Source organism: Oryzias melastigma, linkage group LG17, assembly GCF_002922805.2.
Source record: "Oryzias melastigma strain HK-1 linkage group LG17, ASM292280v2, whole genome shotgun sequence".
NCBI lineage: Eukaryota > Metazoa > Chordata > Actinopteri > Beloniformes > Adrianichthyidae > Oryzias > Oryzias melastigma.
The window spans coordinates 25,457,570-25,470,412 of record NC_050528.1 but is presented as its reverse complement, the minus strand read 5'-3'; the positions used below and the strand labels follow the sequence as shown (position 1 = coordinate 25,470,412).

At 36.7% G+C, this 12,843-nt stretch overlaps 1 protein-coding gene across 1 annotated transcript; it reads right to left on the bottom strand.

Annotated features, from left to right (window-relative positions):
- Window positions 1-1,999: 1,999 nt before the first annotated feature.
- LOC112147514 (homeobox protein Mohawk) lies at window positions 2,000-11,161 on the bottom strand. The gene is made up of 5 exons (XM_036216353.1): window positions 10,474-11,161; window positions 10,205-10,364; window positions 9,970-10,123; window positions 9,515-9,826; window positions 2,000-3,149 (listed from the first exon to the last, which is right to left on the bottom strand). The coding sequence occupies exons 1-5, from the start codon at window positions 10,689-10,691 to the stop codon at window positions 3,034-3,036; spliced, it is 960 nt and encodes a 319-aa protein (XP_036072246.1). The 5' UTR covers window positions 10,692-11,161; the 3' UTR covers window positions 2,000-3,033.
- Between the last annotated feature and the right edge of the window lie 1,682 nt (window positions 11,162-12,843).

Genomic DNA, 12,843 nt, shown 5'->3' with positions numbered 1-12,843 from the left:
TATAACCTCTGGTTTTCAACTGAGAAGAATTAAGATCTGCACTGCAAAGATGGCAAATAGGTGAAACATATTCAGTAATAAAACATAAACCAGTGTGGTGTTATAGTTCTTTGTTCGTCCCTACTACTGGGATGGAATCAGCATGGGTGAATGAGACATCTTAGCAAAGAAAAGTCAGATTAAAATTTGATTGCAACCTCTTGCCAAGACAAAAGTTTTTTTTCTAGTTTGTTCAATATTTTTCTACAAAAATGACAAACATCACAGAGACAAGTCACAAAAGTAATAGTTAAAATAAAATGAGAATAATCAGCATTTTCTGTTAATGCACTACAAAAACGTGACACAACTTCAAGACAAAAAAAAAAAAAGATTTTAAAAACGCAATTAAAAGTGGTTTACATTCCCAATGGTCGAGTTTCCTCTTTCTGTAGAATGTTTTATATTCAGTCCCCTTGATGTTAAACCTCAATAGGGTCAAAAATACAGTAATGTCTGTGTATGAACACAACCCTGGTTTATATTCCTTTTGCTTAAAGCAAGGGTGGGCAAACTACGGCCCGGGGGCCACATGCGACCCATTAAACTATTTAATCTTTCCCACCAAACTGGAATAAAGAATTTTGATAATCTTTATTAATGTTTTACTTTCCCTGTAATTCTGGTGTCTAGATAGGTACTCAACTACAAATACGTTGAGCTTTGTTTAGGTGTAGAAAGTGATTCTACATTCATGTGATTTTTGAAAGATTTTTTTTTTTTAATATTTATGTCTGTTTTCTGAGTTATTCACTCTTCCCATTTGTCCAACTGACACTAAAATGAGAACCAAAGTTAAAGTAAAAATATTTTGTCTAAAACTGTTCATATTTATTTTCAGTCCACAGGAATGGAGGCTTTTGTCCAGATTTGTTATTCCTTCTTTCTCTTATGAGGTGGATTACCACACTCCACACATCTGCTCATGGTCTGGCCCGTCTGCCAAATTTTAAAAACTTTTTTGGCCATCGAGTCAAAACGTTTGTCCACCCCTAACTTAAAGTATTTCTTGGTAAGTATTTGGTGAAACGCAACAGAAAAATTCAGATGAATATGCACTGCAATATGACACGTATTCACACTAGTCAACCAGGGAGGGGCTTCTTTTTTTCTTTTACTACGGTTTAATAGCACCTCCAGCTGATAGAGGTTTAGTGTGAAACCTCGAAGTGGTGCAAATCTTGTTCTAGACTAATTCTTTGACAGCTCTTTTCCCTGATTTTTGAAAGTCTAACGTGTCATTCCAGCTGAGCATAAACCACGATTATTAATTTTTCCTTCATGATTAACTTTCAAGCGGATGGCACTTCCAACAGTTGAAAGGGATGCCATCCATATGTCACTATCAAATCTGAGTCCCTGACTGCTTAATGTTCAACTAGGTTTAGCATTCAATGATTGTTCAATGGCTGCACGTTTTGTATGTAGAGCCCGAAGATGGTCGTAAACGTGCGTAGTTACTCGTAAACATGGGAGTTGACATGCATTTATGCTTGGTTACGTAGACTTTTCATTGGAAGTGACTGCTTAATGGTTGCGTGACGATAGAGTAACTTAAGAATTGAGTCAAAAATTCTTTAAATACGCAAAAAAAAAAAAAAAAATCTTCCCATGTGGTAAGAAAAGGTACAAACCAAGAATTCTTACTTTAAGAAAAAAAAATTCTTGTCACCAAGTTTCCTCAAATTAAAATTATTTTGCTTTTTAAAAACCTTCTCGATCACATTATTTTTATTGCGAGAGAGGAAAAAAGACACATTTTCTTGAAACAAGGGTGTTTTTACTCTCTTAAGATTCAGTTTTTGCTTGGTGATCGAGCACTGATTGAAACAAGTCCAAATTCCTTCACTACTCACCATATAGTGCGTTCGCCATTTATCAGTGCTTTCTGAATTTATAATTTAAAAATCAAATGCATTTGAAAATTCCCAGAAGTCTTTGCTAAAAGCCAGTGTGAATTAATGCTCACTACTTCAACAATTTTTTGAAAAAAAAAATGTTTTTATGTACATTTTTAATAAACCACCAATGTTTTCATCCTCAGAACACAATGGAGTCATAAATAGATGCTGTAAAATGTTCGTATTGATTCGATTTTCACTTTGTGAAATGGGTGACGTCCTACTTGCCATAAAAAAATTTAAAAAGTGATGAGCATGGTGTCAGAATTGCTTTTAAAATCCAGGTTACTGTAGATAGAATGGGAATTCTGACATATTCTGAATATTCTTTAGAAATGACTGAATAATTTCTAAAAGAATCACAAGAAACTGAGTGTTTGGAAACAACCTAGAGAAATGAGGGCTACTTTAGATTTGTGCACATTTCTGCATGTCCACATTCAGCTCTATGTGCCACCTCTTAATCCCACAATCCAACATTTGGAAATCTGTACTGAAACTGTTGATGTCTGCAAATATGAAGTCTACCACTAAATAATAGCTCTGTAAAATGTAAGTGTGCGGTCTTGGTCACAGTAATGATTTAAAACAGAAGCTGAACAGAACATTTGACACTGGTTTTATTCAAATAACTGCTTTGTCATTGGATGAGGATCCAGTCTCTTAAAGAGGTAATATAACTTAATGCCACAGAGCAACATTGATTACAAAAAAAAAAAACAAAAAAAAAACTTTAGGTTAGTGTTTAGATTTGACACTATAATGATGGAATACGTTTGTCAGCATTAAAAACACATTCGGTGTCTACCCACAGCTGGAAACTTTGACAGTCTGCACCTCTGAGATATGAGAGGATTTCTGGATGATGCGGCTGGTGAGAGTGGTCCCCTCTGTCTGCTGCAGAGCAGATGCAGCTCCGGTACTGCACACCCTGGTCCGGACGGCGCTCCTCCATGCTTCTGAGCTGGAGGCACCTGGCATCGGAGCGCCGCTCTGCCCCTGAGCCAAGCTGGTAAGAGCCACGGCGGCACGGATCTCCTTCCAGCCTTGGCAGTCCCGACCTGGTTTGCCTCGGTCCTGCTGGTGGATTCTGTCACATGATTACAATGATTTGTAGAGATTCACCTCCAGAAGAAGTTGACACCAGACACAGAACAAAGAAGAGTTGCACTTGCCTGTCACGTTCAGTCAAAGTCCAATCCATTGCATCTGCAAAAGCAAAGAAACATATTAACAGTTCAGCAAAGAGTAGAATTTTTATTCACATACAGCAATAAAATAAACACTTTTCTGACTTATGTGTCTTCATCCAGTTTGTCTTAGTGTGAGATTTGTTTTATGAAAAAAATATTTGTATTAAAAAAATGAATGGACTTATAAATAAATGCTTTTTATTTATTTTTTCTAGAAATGAGGGGCCAGTGTTGGAGCAAAGACAGTAAAAAAAATAAAATAAAAAAAAGTTTGTGGAGTATTCTTCAGCAAATCTTTGGTTTGTGGTCTGTGCACACAAATGTAATATTTGTAGAACAAGTTTTCCATTTCAGCTTTGGAACATAACTGTTTTTTTTTCATCTGACAGACAGACGTTGGTCAAAACCGACGTTTCTTCTGAAAGCAATGAGGAGAGAAATGAAAGGCCCAGCGCAGCCTTTCAGTGGAAACAGCCCGAAACATTCCCATCTCCGCTTTCTGTAAGGGAAACAGGAGCCAAAAGCAACTTCTTGTTGACGGTAAATCATCCTTCAGCTTAGTGCTTTTCTTTGCTACTGAATATTCCTCAGCATTTTACTCCTAAACCTTTCCAAGAAAGTCATTTTGATGTATTTATTACAAAGAAAAAGGCATGACTTCACCTCTGTTTGGTTTCAGATTTGCAGAGGGGATCAGTGTAAGCAACATTTTATCTAGTGGTAATGAATCTGCTCCCTGTTTCATTTTAGAGCTGAAATAAATCTGTTTTAAGTGGAGGGGGTTGCATTTTTTTGCTTTTCCAAACCAGTTCTTCAGTTTCTTAGGAAGCCGGTTTGTTCTTTCTGCTATTGGTGAGATGAGACAGCAAAAATGTCTACTATTAGAACTCAGTTCTAGAGGCTTTTAGAGCTCTTCAACCTTTTGCACACTATGCAAATGCTCTAAATATGATAAATGGGAAATTCTATAAATACATTCCTGGCAAAAACTCTAACCGTCTGTTTGACTGATGCCTTCCAAGCAGCATCTCTAATGAGTAAATTAGTGAAAGGTCTGTGACTTTTTTGGTTTGATCTGAAGCAGAACCATGTTTTTTTTGTGAATCTACTAATTAAAAAAATAAAATAAAAGACATTCAAATGTGTCTACATTAATATTAGGTTGGGGTGGAGAGAGCACAAACAAAGGAATGCTGGGATATCGACGTAGGATAATTTCAACATCAGCAGTCATCCCACAGGGAAATTTCTTATGAGCTCCTGCTACTCTGCAGAACATATTAGTTAAAAGAAACGACACAGGCTTTTTGATTTTGACAAAAAACTGTGTAATTAAAATAATTTAAAAATCACTGGGAACACTTGTCCAATTAAAAATAAAGTTTAAGTAGGACTTTAAATTATTCAGTACTGTGAAAAAAAGGTAAAATGTCAAATAATTGGTCTATACTAGTGAAATGTAATTATGTATTAGTAAACATATATGTATGTATTTGTGTATGTTCATATGTATATATATGTCTATGTATGTGTATATTAATATGTATTTGGTTAATTATTTAGATTTTTTTGTTTGAGACACATTTGCCAAATAAATGTTGTTTTTTGTTAATTTTTTTTCTCTGTAAATTTTATTTTTTTAATCCTTGGATGGGCTTCAAATAAGATAGTTCTTTTTGATTAATGTTGATTATCTTTTAAAAGTAGTTTTAAAAGTTTGAAACTTCCAACTTTTTGATTTTGATCTGACAAGACAACCACCGTTTTTGAAATGTTTAAATTCTGTACCAAACATGAACTCTGTTGTGTTTTTGAGCTGTTTTTTAATGAAAAATCCCAACTAAATTTTGATAAGAGTCAAAGCAGACACAACATTATCTCTAATATTTTTTCATTTCCAAAAGGGAACTAACGAGTATTAATAACAGGCCTTAGTTGTTTAATACCAGCTAACCCCAAAATTTGGCTCAGATTATCTTAAATGAACCAAATAATTCATATCACACATTTTTAACAGAACAGTTTCATTAAAACAAAGTTTTATGTATTTTTTAAACGCAGATGCAAAACCTCTGCTGTTGCTTAAATTTCATGGAAACTAAAAAAAACAGCCAACTTTGTAAAAGTGAGCCTTAAAGTCCTACTTGAAGCATCTTTTGATCTGTTTTCAGAGTCCCAGTGGTCTTTTCATCATAATTAGGTTATTTGTAGCCAACATTATTTTGTATGCTCCTGATTCACCATGACTTGAATAAAGAAATACTCAAAAATTGAATTTTTTAGCTTAAGATCATTTATAAAGTCCTCCATCCTGAAAAAAGTGAATCAAGAGCTTGCTAAATACACAAAAAACACAATTTTTATAGGAGTGGGTCTTTAAGTAGTTTGTATTTTTACGTTTTTTGGGTTTTTTTTTATGGGAGAGTCATGTATTGCAGAGATTTGCCCTTAATACATCACCTCCAAAAATATCTGTAAAATCTAACATCTGTATTCTGGCCTCCTGCAGGCCATTTTTGAGTCTCACCTGGCTTTGACAGCTTCATTTTTGACTTTTTTTCATAATAATGGTGACCGTCTTTTGTCAGGACTTAGATTATCACTTGCAGATATCATATCTACATTTTTTTTTCTTTTTTTGCTTTTAGAGTTCCCGTCACAGTTTATCATTTTGTGTCCAACCTGTCAACAAGAATTGGTTCATTAGTGACTTTTACCATTGACTCATGATTAAAACTGCCACAAAATTTTGACATAAAAATAAAAACAATTCACATAAGAATCATTTGTTCCCAGTGTTTTTTTTTATTATGATTTTGCAGGTTTATTTTAGACAAAATCTAAAATTCCGTATCGTCTTTTAGGACATAGCTTCTGGAAAACAGCAGAAGTTCATTAAAAATTCACCTCTGAGTTGTGAGCAGAACCGTCGGTGCAGAGTAACCCCGCCCCCTTCCTGTCTGTGTTGTTGAGAGCTCAAAGCAGGGAGCTTGTGGCCGGCTCAGTGTATTTTCTACGTAATAAATATGCAATTCTATAAATTGCATCTTTTCTGCTCTTTATTTACAATAATTTGAGTACATAAATACTCAGAAATGCCATTTCGAGCTTAATTTTCTTAATTTATGTCCTCCATAGTGAGAAAAATTCCACAAGAATTTGTTAAAAAAAGCAATTTCTTTTTATCAGAGTGGGTCTTTAAGAGAAAAATTTTGATATGAAATTTAAATTATAAAACTTTCATCTTAATTCAAAAAATCCTAAAAGTGTAACCAATTAAGTTAAATTGGGATGGATTGGAGACAAAAATGTTCATTTCAGAGTTTGTGAAACAAATTGTTGCATGAAATCTTTCACCAAGAATGTGACATAAGTGAAATGCCTTTTCAGTTTAATTTTAGGTCAAATGCTGCTAATTTGCATAATTGTATCCATCTGACAAACATCCATGTTCTTTGTTTTCCATTCTGGGATTTAGGTGACATGTCTCTTTGCAGATATAGTTTTCTAAGATCAATTCTAAAAAGAAAACGTTCTATCAAAGTTCCAAATTATAAGTAATCCTTCCTTATTCTGGATGACCGTAACAGATTTAGGCAGAATTCAAACCATAATAGTGATATGGTTCGTTTTGAATTTTGCCTGGAAGTTAAAAAATGTGGGATTGGAAAAGAAAGCAATTTTATTTTGAAAAAAAGGGTAAGTAGAAAAAAAGGAATTTTATCTTAAATAAAAGTGGGATTACAAAAAGTAATTTTATCTTGAAAAAAAACAAATGGGTTTAAAAATGAAGCAATTTATTGTGAAAAAAAACATTGAATTAGAGAAGAAAATAATTATTTTTTGAGAAAATTATGTGATTAGAAAAGAAGGGTTTTTGTCAGAAGAAAAAAATGTAATAAGAAAAGTACGGAAGAGGATTAGGGCCACTGAAAAAAAAAAGCCCATGAAAAATTCTGAGATTAAAGTCAGAATTCTGAGATTAAAGTCAGAATTTTTTATGAGCTTTTTTTTTTTCAGTGGCCCTAATCCTCTTCCGTAGAAAAGAAAGAAATTTTGTTTTGAAAAGAAAAAAATATATAATTAAAAAAGAAAGCTGTTTTATTATGAAAAAGTGGGATTAAAAAAAGAAAGTTATTATATTTTTAAAATATTTTTTTTATTAGAAAAGAAAAGATATCATTTAAAAAAAAAGTGGAATTAATAAATAAAGTAATTATATGTTGGAAAGAAAAAAAAATGATTAGAATAGGAAGCAATTGTATTTTGAGAAAACGTGGTATTAGAAAAGAAAGTAATTTTATTTTGAAGAACATGATAACCAACAAAACGCCTACATTTTGTTACAGTTATTACTTGAGTTAATTGTGTTTTCAAAAGAAAAGGGATGTAGAAATAGAAATAGTTTTGGGTTTCGCCTGGAGTTTTTAAGAGTGTGACATCGGGGGTTGTGAGAAGTTCCCTGTAATGTGAATGTAAGCGCCATTTATGCAAAATATTTTTTGTTTATTGCCAGTAATGTTATTTTTTTCAATTTTCAATTTAAAGAACAATTTATGCTTTTATTTTGAAGTGAATGACTTTCATTTAGAAACAGGAAACATTTTGTTTTGGTGAGGCATTTCCGCTTGTAAATCTATAATAAAAGAATGGTCGGCGGAGCCATACGGTTGTTTTACCGTTCAATATGGCATCATTTTAACGCGTAAAACAGTCTCACGTCGTCACTGAGTTTATTTGAGTTCAAGGTTTACAAATGGGAAAGAAGTTCAATGAAGAAATTAAGAAAACTCTACAGTGAACATAGACAGTAGGCTACATATATATAGAGGTTTGGACTGAAAATCCCCTCCCCTCTTAAGTTCCAAATAGAAAGTACCCATTGGTCCCAGAAAGCTAAAGTCCCATAGACTTCTATTGAGAAATAAACAGCTGTTACTCAGTCATTCTATTTGTCAGAATTACCATTCTTGCTCTGGTGTCTCTTTTTAACACGTCCTTGCGAAACCCAATTTCTTTTCATGGTAAGTTATTCAAGTCATAAACTGGCCAATCAGATACCTTGGTAAAAGCCCGCTGGCCCCACCTCCAACATTCAAAACGTTTGATTGACAGATTCTTCTAAGCCCGATTTTGAGAGTGGTTGCTATAGAAATGATGACTTGGACCAATCAGTGCTTACTAATGTCTGGTTCCAACATGGCGACATCCGTAATGCAGAAAAAATGGCGACTGAACATACTTCATTTGATTGGAACAAGAGGTGAGGCATTTTCTATGGTTGACGTCACACCCCGCTTCATCCAGCGATAATAATATACTGTCTATAAATGTGAAGCATAGAGTTTATTAAAGCTTATGAGGGTAAAGATAGACATTCAACTGTGAAGTTTGTGGGGACATTAAACATTAGCAGGAATTAGATTTAAAACAATCAAACCTGTCTTGTTTAATTTAGATCTAAAGTCAACCTGGAGGGCTTGAAAGATTCTCACAGCTTTGCGGAGGATTCAGAAATGACATTGATTTTTAGCAGGAAAAGGAAGAAGAAGACAAAGTACAGATGCATCAGTAAAAGAATGGGCCAAATGAACAATAATGGGGTTGCTCTGTGCTTTCTCAAATGAGCGGTAGCTCTGACACAGCACTTGCACAACAAGACGTTTCTATCACTCCACAGACTGCTGCATTTCTGCTCCTGGCTGGGGTTTCCATTTCTCACCCTGGGAGGAATAAAGTCTCAGACATTCTGTAATTGTCCTTGAGAGCGGGCTGGACATTTCCACCATGGCTTAAAGCTGAAGCGGAACAAATGGCACACTCTAGTGTATGGAAATTACACTTGCGGTGTTTGATGGCAGCCAGCAGGAGCTCCATCCAATTTCAAAATAAGGAATTCTAGGATCTGCACGAGTCTTTACTGGCGATGTTTGCAGAGACGTTGGCCCGAGCATGTGAGGCCTGTCACTCTGCTGTGCTCCTTATTAGTCTGAAAAGACACAAAGGTGTCAAACTCGACCAATTTTGGTGCAATTTCATCTCGCAGAGCTCTTGAACTTTTGGTGGAATGCCAGTGATTTATTACTGTCAAGGTGCTCTGAGGAGCCAAGTGGAAGTTTCTGTTCATTCTGTTCTTTTACTGTACACTGCAGTGTTTTAAAAAGGAACTGAGGGGAAACAAGACAGTTAAAACGTCAATTTACCTCACATTCAGCATTAATCTCTAATTAACGAGAATGATGCTTTTATGTTCCTGTAGCCAGAGGTTGCTGTAACTTCTCTTTATTTTACTAGGAGTATGGGATGATTGTAATTCCCTATTAAGGCATGTTGACTTTCGCTGGAAAATGTACTTTATAGTTTTAGCACCGGGTCTCTCACCCATGTGGTAGACAAAGTTGGCCTCTGTTTCGGAGGAGGAAGCTGGAGAGACAACATCTTGATCACAGTCATAGGACGCAGAGTGGCTCCGGATTTTCCGGGCTGATGAGATTCCCTCCGCCTTCGCCGCTATCATGTGCCGTAGGCTGTCGTTCAGGTAGCGATTCAACAAGCTGCTCTTGTACTTGGACGGCGGAGACATGCTGTCGTCAATGTTGGAGCAGTCGGCGATGGCAAGAACGTTGCTTTTGTGGGAAGGCTTCCTGCTGAAGTTTGACTGGCTGATAGGAGACTGCAGGGCACAGTCCTCGTCTGCAGAGGAGAGAAATACAACCGAGAGTCTGGTTTTTCTTTTAGAAACTGTCATAACAAAGATGGTTTATAGGGCAGTGGAAAATATCACTGCATCTTTGGACTTCTCTTGACAATTCTAGCTAAAAGAAAGACGCCTTTACCATCTGTGTGGGTGTCGTCGCTGCACACGCTCAGCCTCTCGGCGTTGCCCTGGATGTATTTGTTGTACAGTTTGATCCTTAGGGCCCAGCTCAGGTCAGGCTGCCTCACAGTGTTCTTCAGCCGTCGCCTGGCATTAGCAAACCAGTTGGAAACCTGCACGCATGTCTCATAGTTTAGCAGAAGAGCTGGCTGACGAAAAATTCAAAGTTTTACCATGCAGTGATCTTGCCTTACCTGCACCAGAGTCATATGAGAACCCAAAGCCAATAGGACTTTCTCGGTCTTTGTCGGGTAGGGGTTGTCTCTGTGCTTGTAAAGCCAATGTTTCAGGGGACGGGCCATGTTCTGGAGCACCTGTCTTTTGTGCCGAACTTTGACACCACTCAGGCTAGACCTGAAGTAACAAAAGACAAATATATATATTTAATCTTGTTCTTATAGCACCTGTTGATGCTCTTCAGATTCATTAGTGACCTTGTCGACAAGCAAAGAAAACCTCATACCCGTATCTTCTGTACTTCAGAGCAGAGCTGTTTACGCTGTCCTCCTGGCATTGCAGCAGATCCGCGCTCTCCCCGTCTGCTAAAGTCATCTGAGGTAGGTCTCCACACGTCTGCCTGCTCCTCTCACCATCATCCAAACAGAGTGGAGCGTCAGACTTCATTGCTGCAACTTTCTCCATTTTTTTTCTTTTTAGAAAACCCTTGATGGACAGGTGCATCAGTGGACTCCCAGATCGATGAAGAAACGGTAAAATCCCATGCTTGAAAAGTGTGACGTTAAAGAGCTAAAAGCCTCAGACGTCTTTGGTTACAGCTGATGACCGACTCCTGCTGAAGAATTTGGTTTGAAAAGTCGGATGATGCTGTCTGGTTTAGCTGGGCTTATCGAGGACAGTTCAAATAACCTGCTGTGCTGCAGCCCATTGGCCGCTCCGCTGTCCAATCCCTTCTTAGGAAGCCTCTGCAAGGAAACCTTGAAGAGCAGCAGCCCTCCCAGTAAATGAAAATTATTGCACTTACAAGTAAACCAAGTTATTAGATTTACTACTAGGAGTTCTGCTCTGAAGCAGATCGGTTTGCCTTCATATTTTTTTTAGGTGAGGTGCACGGTTCTTGTGGATTTTGAGGAACGACTAAAAATAAAGTCTGCAAGTAATTATCTTTGTTTGAAATCAGAGGGGTCTGGAGAGCTTTGAATGGAATTGTCTCTAACAGGCAGCAAAACCATTAGTGAAATGTGATTCTTAAAGAGACACAAACGATAGGAAAATGGACTTTTGTTGCTGCATGTTTAAAAATCTTGCGTTTTTGAACCTGTGTGTGCATTAAAAGTTTACAAATCTACATCTTTTTAGTCCGTCAGTCGCACAATGAACTGATTAAAATATCAATAATTTATTTTTTGCTGAAAGTGGTCTTGGAACCATTAAATAAAGGTGAATAAATGATCTTTACAAAGCTAAAAGCCTAATATATTTTTATTTTGCTGCAATTTAAATGATTTAAATAACTAAATCTACTTGCACTTGTCGATTTTATTAAAATAGTTTACTTTTTTTTAAGGTGAATGTTTCAGCAGTGTTTGAAAATAGTTTCAGTGGTTTCAAAGCTGAAAAACACCTGGACCAGAAGCATCCCCACAAGGTGCAGTAAATTCCTGGCTTACATTCCACGGCAGCAGTTGGAGAATACTACATGCTATCACACACCATTTAGCCCTGTCCCTCTGTGAGATGTTCACCAGCTAGACTGTTGATATTAGCTCGGAACATACTTACATTTGGCAGCCAAGAGACTTGTAAAAAGCGCAGTCAGGAAAATATATATTGTTTTGTTTGGAGTTTTTGGCCCTCGTTTAAGCGTGTTTAGTGCATGTTTTGCAGGTTCACAAACTCTGGGTTCAGCTGAAAGGCAAAACGTCTAGTGCTTGCAGGGAAAACTGTCATGTCTCTTCTTCTTTATCGTTACTTATGACCCATTTGGTAGGCTTTCCAGTGGTTTTAATACTGCTACATGCTTCAGCACTACACACTTTTTTTGCAGATGTTTGGCCTTATACCGTTTTTGTTGCATCCAAGCTGTTGCAGTGGCTCTGTTACACACTCATTATTATTGAAAAACTTTAGCAACACTTCCAAAGCCATGTTTTTGCCAAGTATTCCAGTTAAGTCACTTTTGACATGCTGTTTTTAATTCTACTATACACATGTGTTTTACCACAGGGCTGCATGGTGGTTAGCACTGATGCTTCACAGCGAGAAGCCCCTAGGTCGGATCACAGTTGGATACTTTCTGTTTGGAGTTTGCATGTTCTCCCCATGCATGCATGGATTTTTTTTCCTGAGCAATCCAGCTTCCTCCTTCACTCCAGAAACATGCATCACAGGTTGATTGATGACTCCAAAATGTCCCTTAGGAGTGAGTGTGTGTAGCCCTGAAATGGACAGGAATACTGTCTAGGGTGTACCCCACCTTTGCCCTAAAGATTCTGGGAAATGTTCCACCAACCATGACCTTGCACAGGACAAAACATGATTTGAAGATGGATCCATAGTGACTTAAACTTAAAGATATCTCATCCATGGTTTTAGTTACTACATTTTTATTTTGTTATTCCTGCTCTATACTTCCTAGCCATTGCATCAGTCGTATTGCATCCCTATTATTGCAATCGTGTGGTCTAATTCATACTAAGGTCATCCAGTTTTGCTTGCGATTGTCTTGCAACTGCGACAAGCTTGTGAATATGGTTTATACTTTTGAAGCCTGATGACTCAGTTGTCTCTAGCATTTCCTTTTTGAGATTCTGACCTTTTTATTGCTATAAATCTTGTTTTTTACCTCAAGTTTTTCTGAAGATGCTTACACTTT